This window comes from Coenobita brevimanus, chromosome 72 (assembly GCF_032717465.1).
Source record: "Coenobita brevimanus isolate Jiangsu-jjx chromosome 72, ASM3271746v2, whole genome shotgun sequence".
NCBI lineage: Eukaryota > Metazoa > Arthropoda > Malacostraca > Decapoda > Coenobitidae > Coenobita > Coenobita brevimanus.
This window is the reverse complement of record NC_137025.1, coordinates 41,079,945-41,104,979: the sequence shown is the minus strand read 5'-3', so window position 1 is coordinate 41,104,979 and position 25,035 is coordinate 41,079,945. Positions and strand designations below refer to the sequence as shown.

Here is a 25,035-nt window from a genome sequence, read left to right as displayed (position 1 = left end):
GTTCATTATCCATTCTCTCTATATGCCCAAACCATTGCAACACCCTCTGCTCAACTCTACCAGCCATCTCCCGAACAACTCCAGTTCTCCTTCGCACTTCATCATTTCGCACTCGATCCATACGCGTCACTCCACACATACTCCTCAGACATCTCATCTCCATTACATTCAAACTTTTCCTCTCTGCTACACCCACATTCCATGTTTCAGCCCCATATAATGCAGTCGGTACCATAAAACCCTCATACAGCGTTCTCTTTACATCCATTCTAAGCGAACGACATTTAAACACTTTTTTCATTCCTCCCAGCACCTTTCCTACTTCATTTATTCTAAACTTCACTTCTGCATCTATTCTTCCATCCACAGCAACATGTGACCCTAGATATTTAAAACAATCTACCTCCTCAAGCAACTCACCATTCAAAACTATATTCATCCCCCTACCATCTATCAACCTCGTACACTTCATCACTTTACTCTTATTCTCATTTACTTTCAATTTCCTCCTTTCACACACCCTTCCAAACTCCTCTACCAACTGTCTCAATCTCTCCTCTGAATCAGTCACCAGTGCAGTATCATCTGCAAACAGCAGCCAAGAAATATCTTGAGCATTTATTGGTGAACTGATGATATGGAACGTAGTGTTGTACAGTAGAATTATAATGAGTCCCTTGCTCACACTTATGCAAAGAACCGTGGCCCACCAATTTATTCCTTGACTGACTGCCATCACTCCACCCCTCACTCGCCACTCAGCTGTTCAGCAGATAATAATTACGTACAAATTGCATGGAAAAATAAACTAAAGAAATATATCTTGAGGATTTATTGGTGAACTGATGATTAGGAAAGAAGTTTTGTACAGTAAAATTATCATGACTCCCTTGCTCACAATTATGTGAGTGGCTGCAGCCTGCCAATTTATTCCTTGCCTGACTGCCATACTCCACCCCTCACTTGCCACTCAGCTGGTCTGCAGATAATACAGTAAATTTCTACAAATTACAAGTGCAGTAAAATCATCCAACAAAGGCAACCTTCATTTCTATCAGCTAGATTTTATCTTCTCTGCCAGTGTGAATGCATTCAAAGATGATGTAAAAATTCATCTTAAAATGCACTTGAGAAATAAATTGGTGGGCCGCGGTCATACACAACTAAGCAAGGGAGTCATGATAATTCTATTCTACAACATTTCTTTCCTAGTCATCAGTTCACCCATAAATGCTCAAGATTTATATCTTTAGTTCATCTTTCCATGCTTTATGAATAACAAACAATGTGTAACATAATGAACTTACCATGTGCACTGTGCACTCCTGCAAGTCACAGTAATCATGTGTGTTATGTGTATGAGGTGTATTTAAGAGGAGGTTATATTTCAAATGAATTGTCTGTGTGGCCCTGGATACGAGTGGTATCTTATACTCGTACAGTAATCCCTGAAATATCCAGAAGCTCCGTATCCGATCATGCTCTGCATATAGACATTGGGCCTTGGCTCTATTAGGTCTACATCCGGATTTATTTGTCAGAAACTGGACATAAAAGTTCCAGTATTGGCAGCCGGCAGGCCTACGGAGTAAAAAAATGTCCGTTGGGTGGCTCACTGGCCTCTTCGTTCATGAGCAGGTAATAGACCATAACCCACGAGAAGAGCAAACAAGGCTGTCCAGATCCTTACTATACAGTCAAAATCCACTGGCCATCCCAATCATTGGTAACATACCAGCAGCGCTCGAGCAAACAGAGCGTGACCCACAAGCTGAGCGAGAATGAGTGTCCTGCTCCCTTCCTAAAGGTTGAAACCCGCCCAGCCACCCTGATCAACGATAACATACCGGCAGCTCGCGAGGAAAACAGAGCATAACCCACATGCTGAGTGAGAATGGCTGTCTGGCTCCCTACCAAATGGTCAAAATCCCCAGGCCACCCCGGCTGGCCAGCATACAAAGTCAAACAAGTCTGTTGGATGGCTTACCAGCCTCTCTGTCCACACTCGGGTAATAGACCATAACCCACAGGCAGAGCAAACAAGGCTGTCCGGCTCCCTACAGAGTGGCTGAAATCCCCTGACCACCCCGACCACCAAAAACACACTGGCAGCACGTGAGGAAAACAGATCATAACCCAGAAGCTGTGCAAGAATGGCTGTCTGGCTCCCTACCGGATGGTCAAAATCTCCCAGCTGCCTGGATCAGTTGGAAACTCCTGGCCACACACGGCCATCCGCCTCCTTATCGAATGGTCAAAGCCGCATTGCCTTCTGGATTACTAGGGCACTCCTTAGGCCTATGATGTACGGTGACCCAATGTTTCTGTCACATTGCAACATCTGCCTGGGCGAGCAAAAAAGACCCTTGCTCTTGTAGGTCAGTGTGCCGCTTTTTGCATGCATGCTCGTCGTCAAGCATGGGTAGAGACTTGGCAACGCGTACACTTCCCAGCGCTACCGCACCTCTGTTCCTGCCTTTGTCTCTCTGCATGTGGACATGCTTGGCTGAGGTTAAACAATGGCAGCTTCCACTGTTGCATTTGTGGTGATGCCCTACCTTCTGCAGGCCTTAATCCTCCTCTGTGGTGTTTTCCTTTGTGTGATGATGGCCCCACCACCACCCAAGAAATGCAAGAGGAGGGTTTTGACCCTGGAGAAGATGTGTGAGATATTGGGCAAGGTCGATGCAGGCTTGCCAACTTCACACATTCTGCATGAATGTGACTTGGCCCGTTCAACCTTGTTTGATATCAAGAAATCACAGGACAAGCTGACTCAGCACGGACAGGACTACGGCGATACCACTTGAAAAGGCGACCGGGAGGTGATGTCCCAGCACCACTGTGCCATCATGAACCAGTCGACTTTGGTTTGGTTCTGCTTGCAACGGGGTGCCGGCGTGCTTGTATGTGGGATCGAGTTAAAGGCTGCAGCCAAGAAGTTTGCACACCTGCACAATGCGCATGACTTCAAAGGCATCAGAGGGTTGGCTCTTCCAGTTCAAACTTCGGCGTGGACTTACTGGCCTTAAGGCACATGGTGAGGTTTTGGACGAGGACCCTGACTCTGGCCACCCCACCACTCCATCACTCTTTCGTCTTGGTGCACTACGGGCCGGCATTGAGCAGGCGCTCGAATATGCCGAGCACCCTCGTTGCAACAGGATTTGGTGCCATTCAAGCTGGCGATGGATATGCGAGCATTCAGAGACACTGTCATCCTCCAACAGAATTGCCACACCTATTGTCAGAAGGAGATAGATTCCTTTTTCAAGCTCGCCACCCCCACGAGTGCCAGTCCCTTCTCCCCACCACCACCACCACCACCCCCTCAACCTCAGTCTTTACCCTCGGACCCACAACCGAGCACAGTGACAGCCATTGAATCGCTGTTAAAAGTGAGCTTACGGCTGTCTTCAGAGAGTCCTGAGGTGGGTAGGGCTCCATCACCTCGCCGCATGTCCCCGCTCATAGGCTGGCTTCAGCAGATGGAGGAGGAGGAGTTCTTTGACCTTTGCTAGGTGGCTGCATTAGCCACTAGACCACATGGGATACCTGTAGGCCTTATGCAGCCCAATGGGTTACGATGCCTGTCTGCCATTTACTGGGTGGCAAGTGTACAGTACAGTTTTTTTTTTTTTTATTAAAGGTTTATGCATTGATTTCTTAGTATTTAGGATTATACTGCATATTGCAATGTGTGTTTTGATGTCTAGAAAGACTGTAGAACAATGCCAAAATTAGGAGGGGTATTGTGCATATATGATAGGTATTTTTTCTTTTTTCTTTTTTTTTAGTTTATGCATTGTTCTCTTAGTGTTCATGATTATATTGGATATTGGACTGTGTGTTTTGATTTAAAAAAAAAAAAAAAAAAAAAACAGCCAAAAGACCACATAACACTCCCAAAATTAGGAGGGGTACTGTGCATATTGGTATTTTGTTGTTGTTGTTGCTGTTGTTTATGCATTGTTTTCCTAGCGTTTAGGATTATATTACATATTCCAATGTGTCTTTTGATGTCTAAAAAGAGCCAAAGAATGCAGAACACTGCTAAAATTTAGAGGGGCACTGTATTGTATATAATGATAGGGTTGTGGCAGTTTTTTTATAATTTTATTATACTGTATATTCCAATGCGTGTTTTGATGTCTAAAAAGAGCTGAAAGACTGCAGAACGCTGCCAAAATTACGAGGGATACTGTGCATAATGGTACAGTTCGCGTGATCACAGTGCGCAAATCGCATAGTACACAAGTGACCAAAAATCATAACCATTAAACTTTGAATGTGCGAGTTTAGCCCACAATACGCGAGGCAGAGGCAAGGAGTGGCTCAAAACCGTCATTTTCCCTGGCTACGCGACCTCCGTCCCCGCACGACGCGCCAGTAGTGACAGGCTCGTGGGGAAGGTGCTCAAGAGGAGTCTACAGCAAGATCTCACCAATAACGACTTCGACAATAATGTTTTCGGCAACAACGGTAAGTTAGAATAGATACCCAGTTTCTATAATAATGTTTGGATTCAAGTGAATGATGGTCATTTCGCGAATGCCAAGTTGTTATACAGTAGTGCACCAACTTTCGCTACAGCAGGATTCGCGGAATCCACTTTCGCGGCATGCACCAAATATTCCCTAACTTCCACTTTCGCTTGAAAAAAATCGATTTTCGCGCACAAATTTTGGGTTTGGGACAATATTTCGAACTTCGAATTTCCTGCACCGCCCGCCCGCAACCCACCGCCATCTTGAATGACGTCATGTCAACACTCTGTCCACCCATTCCCGCCATTGTGTAAGAGCGTGCTAGCTCCATTGTGTTGGATTCTCACGGTTCAATGGCCTCTACTATACCTGGTAGTGTGGGGAAAGGGCCTGGTGGTGTGGGGGGAGAGCCTGGTGGTGTGGGGGGAGGGCCGGGAGGCAGTGGTGGTGATAAAAAGTGGCCGGGACATTCAAAGTCGGGAGGAAAGGCCAAGGCTAAAAGAGAGTATCGTGTTGGAGTGAAGAAACGGCAGTATAATAATGAAATGAAAAGGAAGATAGTTGAGCACATGGACAAGGGCGCAAAAAACAGTGAAATCTGCCGTATATTTAACATCCCAGAATCGACAGTGCGTAGTATGAGGAAACAGCATGGTGGTAGCGAGGCAGCAAGAGGTGGCGCCAATACGTCTGGCGTGGCTAAATAAGCCCGCCACGCGCCTCGGATACTTACCCCCAACATCCATTAAACACCTCAACCTGGTCTCTGTGGTATGTTTCTCCTCATATAATGTGTACTGTACAGTTTTTATTGTTTGTATCTCACAATGCAATGTACAATAGTGATTTGATGTACTGTACTGCAAGTGAAAATGAAAATCTGATGTTACTTTAGGATAACCGGGAACCAATTAGCCTTTTTGCCATAAAGACAATGCCCCAACTTTCGCTAATTCCACTTTCGCGCATTATTTTTGGACCCAATTAGGCGCGAAAATTGGTGCCCCACTGTACTGCCAATATGTCCATAACACAATGAAGAATGAAACAATCAAGAAGAGATGAAGGAAATTGCCAAAAATGTGAGCAGTAGCAAGGAGGAAATGGAGAATCCTCCCCTCACCACCTCCCCTGACTCACCTGCCACCGTCCCCTCCACCTCCACTGCACCACCTGACTCACTAGCCACCTCCCCCTCCACCTCCACAGCCCCACCTGACTCACCTGCTTCACCTGGCATACCTGCAACCCCCACCATAATGACTGTTGCTGCATTCTGGAAGAAATATAACATTCAACAGGCCAAAAATTTCTTTGTCAAAACCTGGAATAATACAACACTGGCAACTGTTAAAGAAGCATAGTGCGCCCAGGGCAGCAGCAGGGGCATTCTAAGTATGTTGCCGTGCCTCGGAACCCCTGTTATGAAAGTCCATCAGGCCTGTTGTCTGCTGTTGTTAAGGTGACTGTCCATATTTTTGTTACTGTAGCTATATGTGTAGTGTATGTCTGAAAACTTTTCCCTTTATTATGTCTCTAAGGGTCAAAAAATGTCAAAGTATGAGGGGGTATTGCCCATATGTAATTCTTCCCATAAGATTATGTATTCACAGTGTGTGATTTCACAGTGCACGATGACCAGGATCGCCCATCCACTCGCATACTGTGCGAGTCCACTGTATTTTTTTTGTTCTGTTTTGTTTCTGCATTGTTTTCTTAGTGTTTAGGATTATATTGCATATTGCAATTTGTTTTGATGTCTAAAAAACAGCCAAAAGACCGCAGAACACTGCCAAAATTAGGAGGGGTACTGTACTTATAGGTTGGGTATACTGTAGGTAGTAGGCTGGGTATAGGTAGGGTACGGGTACAGTACAGGATATTGTCTCATATCTGGACATTGCCCATATCTAAATATGCCTTTGACTCTAATATGTTGGATAATCAGGGGATTACTGTATACCACAATGATATAGCCCATATATGATGTCTGGAAAAATGAGTAACTGGGAAGGTAAATTCCCCAAGCTTCCCAGTTAACTGGGACTGTACTGTACAGTATTATTGTACTGTATCAATACTGTATTGTATTTATGCTTAGCTTTCATCTTTTACTCATGGGGAAGTTTTATGGACAGAGGGTCGAGACGGACAGTAACACAATATCCCGCTTGACACTGAAAGTTGAGCCAATAGGGGGTACTGTGCAATATCCACCATTTTGCTTTATTTGATGTAAGGCTTGGCTGAAGTGCAATGGATAATTGAGAGTTTGCTGTATCTGTTAAGTTCTAGTACAGGAATGTGCAAGTGGCAGTGACTGTTGCCTATGTGCCTTTGTGATGAGAGGGGCGAGCCAGAGAAAGTCAGGTTTTGAGATAACCGGATGACAAGATTGGACAGATGCCCATGAGTTAAGGGTTTGTGATGAATGACGTAAACAAAAGAGTTGACACTGGTCCTGAGGATAATGTAACTGGTCATTAACCCTCTCGCGACCGATAAGTTTCAGTAAGTTTTTTGGCTCACGATTTTATTTGACGAAGCCGCCCGGCCCGGGAGCCCGCGCGCGGCAAATTTGGGTGAATGAAACACATTCTTGCCTTATTTTCGTCACCCAAAAATCCATTTATTCCCATCAAACCTTTCTCAAGGTAGGCATCGATGTTTGTTCTATCTGATAAACTGGACCAAAACACAGGAAAACACCAAAAAAAAAAAGTTATTAGCCCTGGAAGCATGGTAGAGTGAACCTTTTTTCACTTGCCAACATCGTCGTTTGAATGTTTTCCATCATACAGGAAAATGATCTATTAAGTTTTTATAGAGAATTTCATCATCTTTCTAATGAAACAAATCCGGTTGTGATACGATGTATACTTTTCAAGAAAATGGCCAAAAACTGAAGGCCATTTTCGGAAAAAATTCACGGACCTCTGATAGCTCATGATCACTCACTTACGAAGTGGCAAAGAGTACCACTGCCCTGTACCTGAGACTCCCGTTTCACTTCCCGCAGAACCACTTACTACCCATCCTACACTCGTAAATCCAGATACCTCCTCCTCTACCCCTACCTCTACACTCCCTTCTTCTTCCTCTACTCCTTCCTCTATCATTCACTCTCCTGTCTCACTTCATACCCCGTCTTGCTCGCCCTTAACTACCACTACCTTCTCTCTCTCCCACTCCTCTCCTTCCGCCACTTCCGCACTTCCAGCCATGGCCACCCCTCCACAGTCTATCTATCTCGACGATGCCAATCGTCCCAAATTTACCGGCCAGGACCCAACTTGGTCTGTCTATGATTTCCTCAGAGAAGTCGAAACCGACATCCACAATCGGCAGATTACCGATGAATCGCTCAAAGTAGCGTACCTCATGGGTCGCTTGCACCACGGCAAATCGGACATCGGATCCGCGATCCGTGCAGGACATTTCAATAGCATTAATACCTTAGCTGATTTTCGTAAGGAACTCATCAGCCTTTGTTGCCAGCATTCAAATACCGTGTCTCTCATGGGATTCATTAATCTCCTAAACCAAATGGATGAGGACTTGAGGGTCCCAGCGCAACATGCCAGGCTCCGCGAAGCTGCCGCCGCCATGAAAGCAACTAGTAGTGAGATGCTTCAATTACTGGTAGACACGAAATGGTTAGAAGACAAAAATGGAGTTCCAGTGATTTCACTCACCAACTTTGCTAACTTAATTGGTTACCTGAGATTCCTTCACTGGCTTTCTCCTAAACAGCAAGAGCTAGCCTTGGAAATCGGTTTCAATCCAGGAGATAAAATTATTCAGGTCACTAAAGCCATTCATGAAAGAACAGGTTCGAACTACATGCGTCAGGGCACCACCCAACCCTTGGCTTCCTCAGTCTGTCACACCTCCACTATCCCAGACCAATCTCGCTCCCATCCCACCACACGCGGCAGACCTGCCACGCATCGTTCTCCTACCGCAGGTCGTGATCAATCTAGCATCCGATGGAACAGACAATCTTCAATTCTTTGCTGGCACTGTGGTCATCCTGGACATCGAGAATCCAGTTGCGACCGTAAATACAGACGTCCTCACTCCCAAACCAGACAGCGTACGCCTTCCCGCTCACGTCGTCCGAAATGCAAATACCACAAATCCAGCATGACTCACACCACTGAGGAATGTCGTTACCTCAACAGCCACCAGTCGGGGGAAGCTCCGCACCCATATCGGACCAATATCACGTAGAACCAGAAACCCAACTCCCCATCCGCCATGTTGGTCCCATCACATCCTCGGGTTTAGTCATTCTCGGATGCAGTCATGACATACCAACGTCATTCTTCTTGGACACAGGATCTATAGTAAATCTGATCTCCGACAATTCCTTACATCTTATTCGACGACATCACAACCACATCAGTTTCCTAGAACCACCAGACATTCGCCTATGTGGTGTCAAAGGCTCAGAGTTTAAGGTTAAGGGAAGAGTCACCCTAGAAGTCAAACTACACAGAGATTTGCCCCCTATCCCAATTGACTTTCATGTCACTAATGACTTGCAGTATCCCGCAGATGCCCTTATTGGTTTCTCCACCATAGCACAACACTCCATTGCATTATTACCTGCCTGTGGTAGTACAGACATTTCTGGATTCCCAGTATACAGTATGGAATGTCCCCGTCCTGTTCTTACGATCAAATCAGTCCTTCAGTTACCTCTGTCCCGATCACTACCAAAAAGTCCAGACCAACCCAAACCACCACCATCATCATCTGAGAATACAGAGATCATTCCTTTACTGACTGCGAGCAAGGACATAAATTCCTCAATGTCTACTGATACATCCTCTCAGCCTTCGGAAATGGCTCTTACCTCCTCTCCCGACAACACTATCGCTGACTCAGACATGTCTCAGTTACCTACCTCGCACAGTGTGAATGATCTTCTCCAACATGCAGAGACAAAACGTGCAGTAACAAATATGTGCACAATTTTGTTACCGCATGAGTTCACCAAAGTCTCTGTTTGTGTTGCCGGTGCGAAAGAGGGAGTGGATGTACTAACACTACCTGAGACGTGTTGTGTGAATGGCTTGACTTATGAGTCAGCGTGGTGCACAGTCTTAGAGGACAGTTTATGCTACCTGTACTTGCTCAATGACACAAATGCTCCACTAAAACTTAAAAGTGGTGTAAAGACTGGAGACTTCCTAGTATACCCAGCGGCCATAAAGGTGTGCCAGGATTCCTCAATTCCAACTATTCAGACTGATGATATTACGCCAATCGGTGTATGTACTATTAACTCTACGGGGTCTGTGCCGACATATTCACCTGATATGCTCTCACATCTCACATGCACAGATTTCCCAGAAAATACGCCTCAACTCCTCGACCTTCCGACCTCGTACAGAAACGTGGTTGCCTTACCCGGTGAACCGATGGGTAGAACAGACCTTGTCAAACATACGATTGAACTACTACCAGGAACTCAGCCGATTTACATACCAGCATATCGATTTCCTCACAGCCAGAGAAAGCAGACAGATCAAATGGTACAGAACATGTTAGACCAGGACATTATTGAACCCTCCGTCAGTCCATGGAATAGCCCACTTTTCTTAGTACCAAAGAAGGACGGCAACTTTAGACCAGTAGTCGACTATCGTAAGGTCAATTCTGTCACCGTTCCAGACCGTTTCCCGTTACCCGTCCTCACTGATTTGCTAGAATCCCTTGGTGAAAATAACGTAGTCTTTTCAACTTTAGACCTCCTCAGCGGGTACTGGCAGGTCGAAATGGAAGAGTCCTCTTGCCCAATTACAGCTTTCAGCACCCCTTCTGGACATTTTCAGTTTAAGAGACTTCCTTTTGGTCTGAGAAATGCTCCTTCCGTGTTCATGCGACTTATCCATTCAGTCTTCAGCGGTATGATGGGACACTCTTTTTGCTTACCTAGATGATATCATTGTTGTGAGTAAATCCATCCCTGACCATTTTACCAAGCTCCAGCAAGTCTTTGAACGCCTCCAGCTCACATGACTGAAAATCAGTCTCAGTAAATGTGACTTCCTGCGAAAGAAAATCAAATTCCTAGGCCATGTCGTAGATGCATAAGGCATTCATACTAATGCGGATAAAACTAAAGTGATTATTAACTTCTCAGAACCTACCACTACCGAAGCTGTACGAAGTTTCCTGGGCCTCTGTGGCTATTATCGTAGATTCATACAAGATTATGCAAAGATCGCCGCTCCTCTGACCCACTTACTCAAGCAGAATGTGCCCTTTGTTTGGACTAACGACCAGTCACAGGCTTTCCAAAAGCTAAAGACAGCTCTTGTAAATGCTCCTGTTCTAGCATTCCCTGATTATACCACACCCTTTCTTCTCTGCACAGACGCCTCAGGCACTGGACTTGGTGCCGTTTTGATGCAACTCGATGAAGCATCAAGGAAGGGCGTAATAGCGTATGCTAGTCGCACCCTTACAACCGCTGAACATAACTACAGTGTCACAGATCTCGAAGCGCTAGCGGTAGTCTGGTCTTTGAAACATTTCAGAGATATAGTTTATGGTTATCCAGTGCATATCCAAACAGACCACCTTCCACTATGTGATTTGTTCAAGAACCGCAACATAACAGGTAGGCTAGCTAGATGGTCCGTCATCATCCAGGACTTTAATCCCACTTTTCAATATGTACCAGGCAAGTTGAATGTAGTCACAGACGCACTCTCACGTCATGTAGCAGCAGCTATAACATCACTGCAGCCCGAAGTAACTGAAAACACTACATTAAAGTCAGAAGTTGTTCGAAACTTTCAGCGCCAAGACCCCATATGGTCCAAGGTCATTTATTTCCTAGAATCTGGCGATGCCTCGACCTTACCTACTCTGCCAGTATCACTAGATGAGTTCATGCTAGATGATGATCTCTTGTACAGGAAAACACTACTAACAGGCAAAGACATGCCCAATCGCAAAGTACGCCAACTTGTTGTCCCCACTGCCCTGATACCAATGGTTCTTCACATTGTTCATAATACCCCTCAAGCTTCCCATCCAGGTAAAGACCGATGCTTGCGCCAAGCACGTCTCAAGTACTATTGGCCAACCATGCGCCGCGATATCAATGCCCACTGTGACTCTTGCCTATCCTGCCACCACCACAAAGGATCAACCGGCTTACCTGCACCACTCTTACAATACTCAATCCCATCACGACCATGGGAAACTGTCTCAATCGATCTCTTAAAATTACCTCTCACGGAATCCGGCGCTGAGTACTTGTTCATAGCAGTCGACCACTTCTCCCGCTACTGTGTCCTCGTACCCTTCTCCAACAAGACCGCGAAGAGCGTTGCACGTGCCTTTGTAGATCATGTAATTTGCCTGTTCAGTACCCCTCATACCATTCTTACTGACAACGGTACAGAGTTCAACAATAGCCTTCTAGATGAGATCTGTCGCCGCTTTCATATCAGTAAGTGCAATGTTGTGCCTAACCATCCGGCTTCCAATGGCCTTGTAGAATGCCACAACCGAAAAATCTTAAGAGTGCCTTAGACATCTAGGCTCCCATAGTTCGTCCTGGGATGACTGGATTCCCCAAATGGCATCCTCAATCAATAGCTCCATCAATGCATCCATTGCTGAATCTCCCTTCTTCATCCTCTTTGGTTTTGACAAGGACCTCGCATACTCTCTCTTATCCTCAAAGCCAGAACCCATCTACAACATGGATGATTATGTTAAACTAAAATTGGCCAACTTCCAGACACTCACCAGTATGTCCAATCCACTTTGGCTTCCTCTCAGGAGGACATGCTGCAGCACCAACATAAATCCGCCTCCCCTATCACTATCAATGTAGGCGATCTTGTCTTTGCTCATTCCCATATGCGTTCCTCTAAATTGGATGACAAATTTACAGGGCCCCACCGCGTCCTCACTCAACAGAGCAACAAATTTCACCTCCAGGTCCTGTCCACTAAGGACACCAGATGGATCCACGTCGATGACTTAAAGCGAGCACCCCGTGGCCTCGTGTTGGAAGAGTCACTTACACAACCTCCTGACCCCCCTTCCCCTCCACACATCCCTCCGTCTACTCCATCTCCACCTATCCCTCAGTCTCCTTCATCTCCACCTACACCTACCCATTCCTCAACCAATCAATATCGGTCCAACCCGGGGGAGTAGTGTACCCCCCCTACAATATGTCTACCCCCGATGTATATATGCACCCCCCCCAATGCATACATGCCCCCACTAAACTTGCTGACCTAGCATGCTTTCCCAGGGCTTGCCCTGGAAGACGGCGCTTCTGCGTCAGTTCAGAGCAGACACTCAAGAAGGGCAGACTATTTTGTTGTGAGCTCGTAACAAACTCCTTATCTAGCTGTTTGTACATGGAGTTTCTATCACCAAAGTATTGCAAGTTACAATATTCAGACTGCGTATCTTCAGAAGCAGACTATGATCAATGCAGTGAAATGGAGGAAGACACACAGAGAGATCACTCATGTGTGTACTAAGTTATGGTACTTGGACAGCTCGTGCAGGTGTGTAAACAGGCATTTGCAAGTATACATGGTACAAGACATGCACGTTTGGATCAAGCACAGAAGAAAATGACATCGAAAGGCATGCCAATAAAGGATCAGCATGGAAAGAATGGTGGCAAGAATGGCACACATGGAAAGATGGACGACAAGAGGACAGAGAAGGTGTTGGCACACATCTGAAGCTTCCCTACAATCTCCAGCCACTACTCATGGAAGACATCACCGAATGTGCAGTATCTCGATACTGATATCACAAGTCGTCATCAGATGTACAAGCTGTATGTTACATGGCTGGAAGAAAACCATGAAGGAGACGTACCAGTGATATGGCATTACTCTGAAGACATGCTGAAGCTGCACTTCCATAAGTTGCAACTTTATAAGTCACATACGGACACCTGCAAGAAGTGTGATACCTTCCAGGTAAAAATGAAGAATCCTGAGTTGTCTGCTGAACAGGAGAAGGAACTGGAAACTCAACATGCTGTTCACCTAGCTAAGGCAGGTAAAGGGTACAAGCTTCCCATGAAGTTGCTGACAGACCATGGGAATAATGTCATGGTCTTGTGTATGGACCTCCAGCAAGTGCTACCTACGCCAAAGATATCGACAGGAATCGCCTTTTATAAATGGAAAATGTGGACTTACGACTTTAACATCCATGACTACAGAACTAACATAGGGCATATGTTCATCTGGGATGAGGTAACTGCAAAGAAAGGAGCCACAGAAATCTGCAGTTGCATCAGTAAGTTTGTTGACTTATATGTGAAAGATGACGTGGATGAGTTAGTGATTTTCTCAGACAACTGTGCCGGACAAAAAAAATATTATTTTGCTTTTGTTCTACCTGTCACTCATTCATAAAGGTCCCTTTGAGAAGATCACTCACACCTGCTACCAGGCTGGTAATATGTACATGGCAGCTCACAGGGACTTTGGCCCCAGATGAGCATGATGAGCTCATCACATCGATGAAAATAACTACTGACAAGCCATTTGTTGTGACCAGGATGAAGCAGGAGAATTTCAAGGACTTGCAGCAGTTGTGTATACACGTACAGTACTTAAAATGAACGCCCCCAACCTGGGATTCACTGACTGCTGCTACTTTCGTGTGTCCTCAGACTAGAAGGCTGGTTATGGCTGTGGCTCATCATACACTTTTTATGAGTCATGGTCAGACATGAATGTCACTCTCATCCGAGGTAAAGATCAAGCAGCTGAGAGTGCCTTCAACCTGCCGAACAAACCAATGCCATGGAAGTATGCAAGCCTCCTCCCTCTTGCAAGACCGAAGCTAGACGATCTCAAAGTGTTAGTCTCTGAGCTGGTTCCCCCTTACCTCAAGAGACAATACTGGGACAGGATTCTGGTTATCAGGACTGCTGAAGGTGACGAAGATGACCCTGAGCCTCGACTGGATGATAATGAAGATTAAGATGACAATGGTCAGCCTTTAATGGCTACCACCTTCTATGATTATAATGAATAAAGTGCCAAGAAAACAGTGCAACAATGTTAGTTTAAGGATAAAAGGATAAGTTAATGATAAGTGTTAGTATAATAATAGTGATTAGTAATAATATTCACAGTGATATGTAAGTGTTAAGTGAATGTTATAGGTGTTAGTTTCTGAAAACAGTGCAACAATGTTTGTTTGAGCATAATGATAAGTTAATGATAAGTGTTAGTATAATAGTAGCAATTAGTACAGTAATAATAGTCACAGTGATAAGTGTCAAGTGAATTTTATGAGAAATAATGACAGTGCCTGTACCTACATCACTCATTTTTATTCTTTTCTTTAGGTTATTATGTTGGTGGCCATTTCATTAATTTAGTAAAACAAAAACAACTGAAAAAAACAAAACAGAACAAAAAAATTTGAATAAGATGTAACATTACTACCAAAGCAAGTGACAGCCAAGAAAACAGCAGCAGAGAGCATCTCAGAGTCCTAAGTGCCTTGATGCAGTAGTGAAGCGAGGGTTGACCCAGACTCTGAGATACCCCCAAGTTCAACCGCTGTTTTCTCATTTTTTTGTTGGTGCCACTTGCCTCACTTCTGCAAGGAGTGCCTCAGTTATCATCTGCATGAATAAAAACTATATAGAATTCAAATAATACAGAAAGCATACTAAATAATATGAAGAACCGCAAACAGTCCTTGTATGGAAAGATAACACTGTAGTGAGTCGAGCTTTTACACATGTTCAGAGAGGCTGGAGCCAAAAATTACGTAATGCGGTGCCAGCGACAAGTCAATGCCTAGTCTACAAAGGGGAAAGATGGCATTTAGTAATCATTCCTGGCAGGGCTGCTGGTACAGCTAGACTTGTCATCATTGGCGGCTAAATTTATCAAATCACGACTGTTTACCATAAAAATAAAATAAAAGCGAAACTTGGGAACAGAGGCAGAAGTCTTACATTAAGGCGATCACTACTGCTGTTGGTTTGAAAGTGGTGGAGGTAGTGTCCTGTAAGTGCTGCCAGCCATACGATACATACGGTAATACAAACACGGATAGCACAAGGCACTGCCAGTATCTATCTATCTATTGCCAGATGCCTCAATCCCGTTTGGGGTGGCCACAAACAAATCGCCTCCAAGTCACCCTGTCCCCCGCCATTTCACTGCCCTGCTCCCAACTCACACCCCCCTCTCTCATATACATCTCCACCCCATCCCTCCATCTCATCCTCGGCCTCCCCCTCCCTCTTCCCCCCTCCACCTCACTCACATACACTCTCTTCGTTAGTCTTTCACCCTCCATCCTCTCCACATGGCCAAACCACCTCAGTGTGTTCCTCATAACGCTTCCTATCACATCCAAATCCACACCACAATGCTCCTTTACATCCTCATTCGTCAGCCTGTCTCTCCATGTGACTCCACAGGCTCCTCTTAAATAACTCATTTCCACTGCTCTCACTCTTGACTTGTGTCCTTCCAACAATGTCCAAGCTTCACTTCCGTACGTTAGAGTTGGTATTACAATACTGTCATGTAGTAACTTTTTCACTTCCATGCTCACTTCCCTGTTTCTTATCACTGCTTTCAAAGAACCAGCAACCTTTCTTCCCTGCTGTACCCTTTCAAGCACTTCATCCTCCAAACCTCCATCCTTACTCATCACACTACCCAAATACTTAAACGTACTCACATTTTCCAATTCCTCACCATCCAACCTCACTGTACATTCACTAACTTCACCTCTCTCAAAGACCATCACTTTACTCTTCCCTACATTCACCTTTAGGTTCCGTTTCTTACACACTCTCTCAAACTCATCCACCAAGCCTTGCAGCTCTCCTTCGTCTTCACTCAACAACACAGTATCATCTGCAAACAACAGTACAGGGAGTTTCCAAACACTATCCCCTCTCACCAGGGCCACTCCAACATCCACTACACTACCTTGTACCTCTTTTATTACCCCATCCATGTACAGATTGAACAACCATGGAGACATGACACATCCCTGTTTCAAACCAACTTTCAAAGAGAAAAATTCACTTAGTTCACCATCCACATGCACTGCAGCCTTCGCACCATCGTACATACTCTTCACAGCATTCAACAACTTCCCATCTATTCCATATATTCTTAACACTTTCCACAATCCTTGTCTATCCACCCTGTCATATGCTTTCTCCAAATCCATGAAAGCCGCATACAACTTCTTTCCCTTCTCTAGAAACTTTTCCACTAAAGATCTAAGAATGAATATCTGATCTACACAACCTCTTCCCTTCCTAAAGCCTCCCTGTTCTTCTCCAACTAATTTCTCTGTTCTTTCTCTAACTCTGTCTATAAGTATCCTACCATACACTTTTCCTATTATACTAAGAAGACAAATGCCCCTATGATTACCATACACTTCTTTTTCCCCTTTTCCTTTGTACAAGGGAATAATTATACCTGACTTCCAATCCTCCGGGACTCTACCTTCCTCCCAGGCCAATCTGCACAGCTTCCACATCCATTCTACTACTATCTCTCCCCCATGCTTCAGCATTTCACCACACACTCCATCAATTCCTGGGGCTTTCCCTGATTTAACTTTCTTCATTGCTTCCACAACTTCTATCCTACTGATTTCTTCCTGTCTTCTCACCTCCCTCCTTCTCCCAGCCATTCCCCAGCCACTTATACTCGCATTACTTCCATCCTCTACATTCAACAATTCCTTAAAGTGTTCTCTCCATCTGCTCACTTTTTCTCCCTTCTCCACTAGTAATCTACCATTTTTATCTTTCACTCCCCTGCTAACTTCACTTCCACCCTGTCTTACTCTTTTCACTTCTTTCCAGAACATTTTCTTACAGTCCCTCCACTTTACACTCAAATTCCTTCCAAATTCCTCATCCGCTCTCTTCTTACTCTCTTACTAATCTTTTCACCTCTCTCTTTCTTTCCACATATAACTCTCTCTTCCGCCTCTCAACTTCTTCCACGCCCCTATTTCTCATCCATTCATTGTATGCTTTCTTCTTTTGTGCCACAGCCTGTTTCACCTCTTCAGTCCACCACGCTGTTCCTTGCACCCCCCTCCGTCTTCTCTTCCTTTCACACACCACATCACATGCTGCACATATTTCTTCTGTAAATATCTTACACACACCTTCCACGTCTCCCATCTGCTCCAATTCATATTTGCCCAATCGTTCCTCCACTTCTCTCTTATACTCTGCCTTTTTCTCATCCTCTTGTAACCTTTCCACTCTCCTTGCAATTACTCCTTCCTCTCGTTTTTCCCTTCTTCTATTCCTCCATCTTACTTGCATTCTAATTCTGGCCACCACCAAGTAGTGGTCAGAAAGTCCACTCCCCCAACCTCTATACACTCTGGCATCCTTTACACATCTTCGCATCCTTTCAGCCACACACACATAATCAATCATTGCCTTCCTTTCATTCAGTTCACCACCCACCCTTCTCATCACTCGCCATGTATACCTGTGGATCATTTTATGCCTGAAGAGGGTATTGGCTATCACCAACCCCCTCCCAGCACAAATGTCCACTGCCAGTAACAATGGTAATATCATCAAAAGATGGAAAATTATTTTAGTAAAATTTAAATATGTACAACACGATGCATGTATATCTACCTGAGAGCCAACTATTTTGTATAAATTTCTAATATTTTTTGCTTCTGATCTTAAGTAGCCACCATCTCTTGCTGTACTGAGGGGTGCTGATTAATTGCCAGTATTCATTGTTTTAAAAGAGAATCTGCCCACCAAAATCATTAAATAACACGTCTTGAACGTACTCACATTTTCCAATTCCTCACCATCCAACCTCGCTGTACATTCACTGACTTCACCTCTCTCAAAGACCATCACTTTACTCTTCCCTACATTCACCTTTAGATTCTGTTTCTTACACCCTCTCCCAAACTCATCCACCAAGCCTTGCAGCTCCCCTTCATCTTCACTCAACAACACAGTATCATCTGCAGTATCTCAAAACTGAAATATAGGCATATGAATCATTCCTGCCTGCAAATAGAGGACAAGAGCTTGCTATACTGATGCAGAGTTTTATTGATGCCTGTGAGCACTGTGCTTTGAAAATAAATACATATAAGCATAATGTGATGGTGGTAGAGAGGGGTGACTCCCCATGTGATGTGACAGTAAATGGAGGATTTGGTGAGAGAGGTTAAGTACATGGGTACAGTGATACTAAAAGAGAGGTAAATATACAAAACGAGCAGAAGGCAGAATGATACTGGAAAGGAAAAATGCCTGGTGCTACGAAGCTCTTGATAAGAAGCAGAGGTCTGAGTGAGTCAGCTGCATGAGGCTTTTATGAAGTTGTAGTGCCTACTCCAACATATGGATATGAGACTATGGAATGGCATGAAAGTGAAAAGTCAAGAGTACTAGCAGTGGGGATGGGCCTGTTGAGGATCATGTGTGAAGTGCAGAGAATGGAAGGGATAAGGAAAACTATAAATTGTGAAAAATCTGGAGTAAGGAAGTCCGTGGACACCAAAGTAAAAGAGTGGGCTTAGATGGTATGGGTATGTGGAGAGAATGTGTGTGAACATTGTTGTAAAAAGTGTATACCTGAGCAAATCTAAAGATGAGAGGAGGCATGGCAGACCTAGAAGGTGGACAGATAGGATAAATAATTGTGTGAGAATGAGGCAGAGGAACTAATGAGGCCAGGGAGCTGAAAAAGTATCTGAGCTGGAAGGATGAGTTTTGTATGAAGGAGTGTTTGACCAGGGTCTGGCATCTCATTCTGCCTTGAAAATCATTGGACTGACTCTGCTGGATGGGAAAATATGAGGCTATGTATGGAATTTTTTTGACCTATCAGGTGGAGACAGGATTCTTAGGGCTTGAATGGTGAGTGAATGGAAGTGTGGTGGATTCAACCGGGGAAACTATCTATCTATCTATAGCCCGACGCCCTAATCCCGCAAAGGGTGGCCGCAGACAAAACGCCTCCAGGTCACTCTGTCACCCACCATTTGACTCCCCTCCCCCCAACTCACCCCCCCCTCCCTCATATATCTCTCAACTCCATCTCTCCACCTCATCCTCGGTCTACCCCTCCCTCTCCCTCCCTCCACCTCACCTACATACACCCTCTTAGTCAGTCTTTCATTCTCCATTCTCTCCACATGTCCAAACCACCTCAGTGTATTTCTGGGGAAACACTGCTTAATATCTCTTTTGCTCAATTTTTTCCCTGTCTATCTGGATCCCACCTCATCCCACCTTGGGGTGTGAAAGAATGACAATGACAATGGGGGCAGTGGCAACATGGATGATGATAGTTTATTAGGTAGCACATACATAGTTTTTTGTTCTTAACATCAAACTGTTAGGTGTAAAGTATAGTTCAACTAAACATATCATCAAAAAACAGTTCCTATACAGTATTCCAAAAAAGCTCTAATGTACTCTTCTGAGACAAAACAGTCAACAAACCTGGTGTTTTTGAGGCCCAGTCTGCTGAGCACAACTCTCAAATTGGTGAAGGGGCCACTCAGCTCAACGCAGTAGAAACATCCAACAAAGAAGTCACCAAGACCATCTCGATATATCAAGATCTGCATGTGTTAATGGAAGTAGAAAATTAGTAGGGTGACAGTCAAATTAAATCATAATGAGGTTACAATGAGGAAGTTAATAAATAGAAATCATCTGATTTCCATTGATATGGATGGCATACAATAATTCTGATGGAAATTCCTGTGGTGTGTTAAGATTATATGAAGAAGAAGGACAGCTTCTGGAGGCAGTAAACACCTTCTCATGGTCAGCATTTAAGTTATACAAAGAGTGACAGTGCTGAGATGAGAGCAGAAGTGGGGCCAGCTAGTGTCATACTGCCATGATTACTAATTAAAAGATATATTATAAAGCAAGGAAGAATAAGAAATGACATAGTGAAAATGGATCTGTGTGTGTGTGTGTGTGTGTGTGTGTGTGTGTATTTACCTATTTGTAATTATCTATTTGTAGTGTACAGGAATTGAGCGATGCTCGTGTTGTCTTGTCTCCATATCCACATTTATCTAGTTTACTTTTACACACATGAATGTTTTTCTCCTGCACCACCTTTTTGTCTAAGTCGTTCCAAATACTTATGTATTTACCCAATATACCTAATTGAGATACTGTCAAAGACGAGGGAGAGTGGCCATGTGCAGTTTGCCACAAGGGCGTGGGAAGTAATTCCATCTTGTGCGGTGTGTGTGATAAATGGATGCATAAGAGATGTAGTGGTATTAGAGGTAGACTGCAAGATAATGCTGATTTTATGTGTACGGCGTGCCGGGGTGAGCAGGTGGAGATCGTCAGACGTGAAAGGATTGAACTTGCTGGTGAATCTCTTGAGTGTGTGGAAGAGTTTTGTTATTTGGGAGACATGTTGTGTGCTGGAGGTGGGGCTGGAGCTGGCTCTGTGGCTAGGGTGAGAAGTGGTTGGAAGAAGTTCAGGGAGCTCTTGCCTCTCCCGACATTGAGAGGGCTCTCCCTACGTGCTAAGGGGTCTTTGTATGCAGCATGTGTTAGGAGTGTAATGCTGTATGGCAGTGAGACCTGGGCAGTGAAGGAGGAAGACATTTGCCGGCTCAGACGTACAGAAATGACAATGATTAGGTGGATGTGCAGTGCGTCCCTGCGTCCAAGGCCTGGAGGGGCTGGGTTTACAATGGAAGAGTTGAGAGGTAGGATGGGACTGGAGTGTATTGGTGTTGTGATGAGGAGAGGTAGATTGAGGTGGTTTGGACATGTGGAGAGGATGGTGGATGATAATTGGGTGAGGAAGGTGAGAAGTGTTAATATTGGGGGTGGGGTTATGAGGGGTAGACCGAGAAAGACATGGGACGAGGTCATTAAGTGTGACCTTAGGGTTAAGGGACTGAAGAAGGAAGCTGCAATGGATCGTGCAGCGTGGAGAGCCGCCATTAGGTGACCAAGGCCGACACATGCAAGCATGTTGGAGCCTTTAAAAACGAAAACGAAAACGAAAACAAAATATGCTATGCTCGTGGGTTCCCATCACTGTTTCTCAGTAAGTCAAATTTAGCTTTAAACTCGTTTAAATTTTTAGACTGGATGATCTCTTTGTCCAGGCTATTCCATAAACCTATACTTCTGTAAGGAAAGCTATATTTCTTGATATCATTCAAGCAGCTTGACTTTTTCAATTTCATTCCGTGTCCTCTTGTTGCTCTCTTATCCCATAAAAACAGATCTTCTCAGTCAATTTTATCTTCTCCCACCATGATCCTGAACACTGCAATCATGTCTCCCTTCTTTCTCCTTTCCTCTAAGGAAGGCAAATCCAGCTTTTCCAGCCTCTCTCTGTATGACAGATCTGCCAGACTGGGGACCATTTTGGTTGCTGTTCTTTGTATTCTCTCAATCTTGTTTATATCTTTCTTTTTGTGTGGGGACCACACTACCGCTGCATATTCTAACCTGGGGTGGATCATGGACACTATCAATTTTTTCATCATCTCATCCATATAATGAAATGCTACTCTTATGTTAGTCAGGAGTTTATAAGTCTCTCTAACTAGCTTATTAATGTGCTTTTCAGGTGACAAACTATCTTGGACCAGCACTCCTAAGTCTTTCTCTTCTCTCATTTTAGTGATTAATTCATTACCCAACAAATAATTCATTGATGGCCTCCTGGTACTCTTACCCATTTCCAATATTTTACATTTCTTTACATTAAATTTCATTTCCCACTTCTGGCTCCAATCACGTAACCTATCCAGATCCTCCTGCAGCATTTTACAATCCTCCTCAACTTCTACCTTCCTCAAGATCTTTACATCATCAGCAAAACAGACTTGCATAACTGTTCACTCTATCTACTATATCATTTATGAAAATCAGGAACATTACTGGCACCAACACCGCGCCTTGGGGGACTCCACTTGTTACTTCCCTCCATCCAGACATCCTATCCTTTATTGTCCTCATTTGTCTGTCTCTTAAAAAGTCTCACATCTATTCCAGGAGTTTCCCCTTCAGTCCTCCTATATATTCTAGTTTCCACATTAGTCTCTTATGGGGTACCTTGTCAAAGGCCTTCTCTAAGTCTAAGTACACACAATCCACCCAACCATCTCTCTCCTGTACCATGTCAATCGCTCTCAAGTAAAAGCTCAACAAGTTAGAAACACATGCCCTTCCACTTCTGAATCCAAACTGACATTTGGCCAAAATATTCATCTCTTCTAGATATTTTATCCATCTGTCTTTCAGGATTCTCTCGCACAATTTTGCGACCATGCTGGTTAGAGACACTGGTCTATAATTCAGGGGTTCTTCCCTGTTTCCTCCCTTATAAATTGGTACCACATTTGCCCTCTTCCATTCTTGCGGCACTTTCCCCTCTACCAGAGAACACATGATTAAACTGTGAATTTTATCTGCCAGTTGTTTTCTGCATTCCTTCAGTACCCAATTAGCAATTCCATCAGGTCGTGGGGCTTTCCTTACATCTTGAGTTTCCAATAATTTGTACACTTCCTGTACCTCCACTTTTATATCTTTTATCACCGGTATATTTCTAGTCACTCCCTCCCCTTCCACAAACTCTTTTTCATTAGTGAAAACTGATTGGAAACATTTGTTCATTATTTCAGCTTGCATTGCTGCATCTTTATAGACCTCTCCTTCTACTTTCAATTTAGTGATTCCTTCCCTTTGTTTCAATTTGCCATTAACAAATCTATAAAACAGTTTGGGTTCATCCTTGCATTTGTCTATTATACCTTTTTCAAAATTCCTTTCTTCTTCTCTACGTATTCTTGTGTAATCAGTTCTAGTTCTTTTATATTCTTCCTCTGTTCTGGTGTTGCCCCTCTTTCTCCAGTTGTTCCACGCCTTATCTCTTTCTTTTTTTGCTATCATACACCTTCTATTAAACCACTCCTTTTTCCTGTTTTCTTTCCCTCTTACTCTTGGTACAAATTTTTCCACTCCCAAATTGTTGAGGTCTAGAAAGATAACCCACTTCCTTTGTATCTCTCTTGTTTCTCTGAATTTTCTCCAATCCGCATTTTCAAAAAAGTTTCTCAGTCCTGTGAAATTAGCTTTCCCAAAGTTGTATCTTCCCTGTCTATGAAGCTCGTCTCTTGGCTCGATGTTCCCTATTATCATCTGGAACTCAATGACCACATGATCGCTTTTTCCTATAGGACAGAAATATTTCAATGATTCTATTACATTGGGTTCTTTGGTAAACAGTAAATCTAACCTTGCTGGTGTGTCCTCACCTCGGAACTGTGTCTCTTCTCTGACCCATCATGTCATCACATTATTCATTATTATATTTAATAATATAGTGCCCCACAAATCCTCGCTGCCTCCTGAGTCCCATTCCTCCCAGTTCACCTCTTTACAGTTAAAGTCACCCACCAAAATTATATTACTGCTTTTCTCAATTATTTTTTGTAAATAGCTAGCCATATCTGACAACATCTCATGGTATTCATCATCATTCCATGCTCTCGTCTTAGGGGGAACATACACTACCGCCATATCTCTCTTAACTTTCTCTCCAGTTTCTAATTTCATATATATCACTTCAGCCCTGCCTTCTCCCATTTCCACGGTATCTACATTTATGTTGTTCTTCACTGCTATCATCACTCCTCCTCCCGTTATTTCTTTTCGGTCTCTTCTCCACAGATTGTATTTACCATCTCCCAAATGAACATCAATATCTTCTCTTAATTTGGTCTCTACAAGGAACATGACATCAGGTTCATATTCTCTCAAGAAATCATTAATTTCAATCCTGGCCGATATTAAACCATCAATATTAGTGTATGTCACCTTTAAATTATTTTTCATGTTTTTTATATCCTCTTCTCTCCATAATTACCACTTTCTCAATTCCTAATCTTTCACAGCTATCCCCCTTAGTTTCCTTTGTTTCTATTTCCTTATATACCACTTCCTTACTTTCATATCCAATACTCTCCAAAAAAAAGTATTACATTCTTCCTCTGTCCTCTTATCATTTTTTTCCTTTGATTGATCCTTCAATGATTTTAAAACTTCTCTTTCTTCTTCATTTAAATCTTATTATAATATTTTCCATTTCAGTCTCTTTGCTTAATTTCCAGGTCATTTTGAGTATGTCATTTACTAAATTTTCTGATGTCAACTTGACTCTCATTGGTCTTGTTTCCCCTTTCCTATAAGACCCTATCCTCCTTACTTCCTCAATTTCTTTTACCTACTTGTCTCCTTCGGGGTCAATTTTGCCTAATATACCTCTCACCAGGTTCGTGTCTCTCTCGAGTCTCACGAATCTAACCTTTTCTTCCTCCTCCCTGTTTCCAAATATTATCACGCATCTGTTCCTTTCTACAGTTTCTCTCACTATTTTCTCTTTTTTCTTCAGTATTTTCACTACATTTTCTTCCATCTTTCTCTTGTTCATTTCCCTTTCTTCCTGGATGATTTAAGCTGACCACTTCTTTC

General features: G+C 43.7%; 1 protein-coding gene across 1 annotated transcript in view; it reads right to left on the bottom strand.

The window, feature by feature from the left end:
* The window catches only part of LOC145407112 (TLC domain-containing protein 3A-like), a 117,889-nt gene that overhangs the window by 14,190 nt on the left and 78,664 nt on the right, over positions 1-25,035 (bottom strand). The window contains exon 5 of the mRNA XM_080278132.1: positions 20,005-20,126. Within this exon, the coding sequence (XP_080134258.1) occupies positions 20,005-20,126 (122 nt within the window). The remainder of the gene's footprint in view (positions 1-20,004; positions 20,127-25,035) is intronic.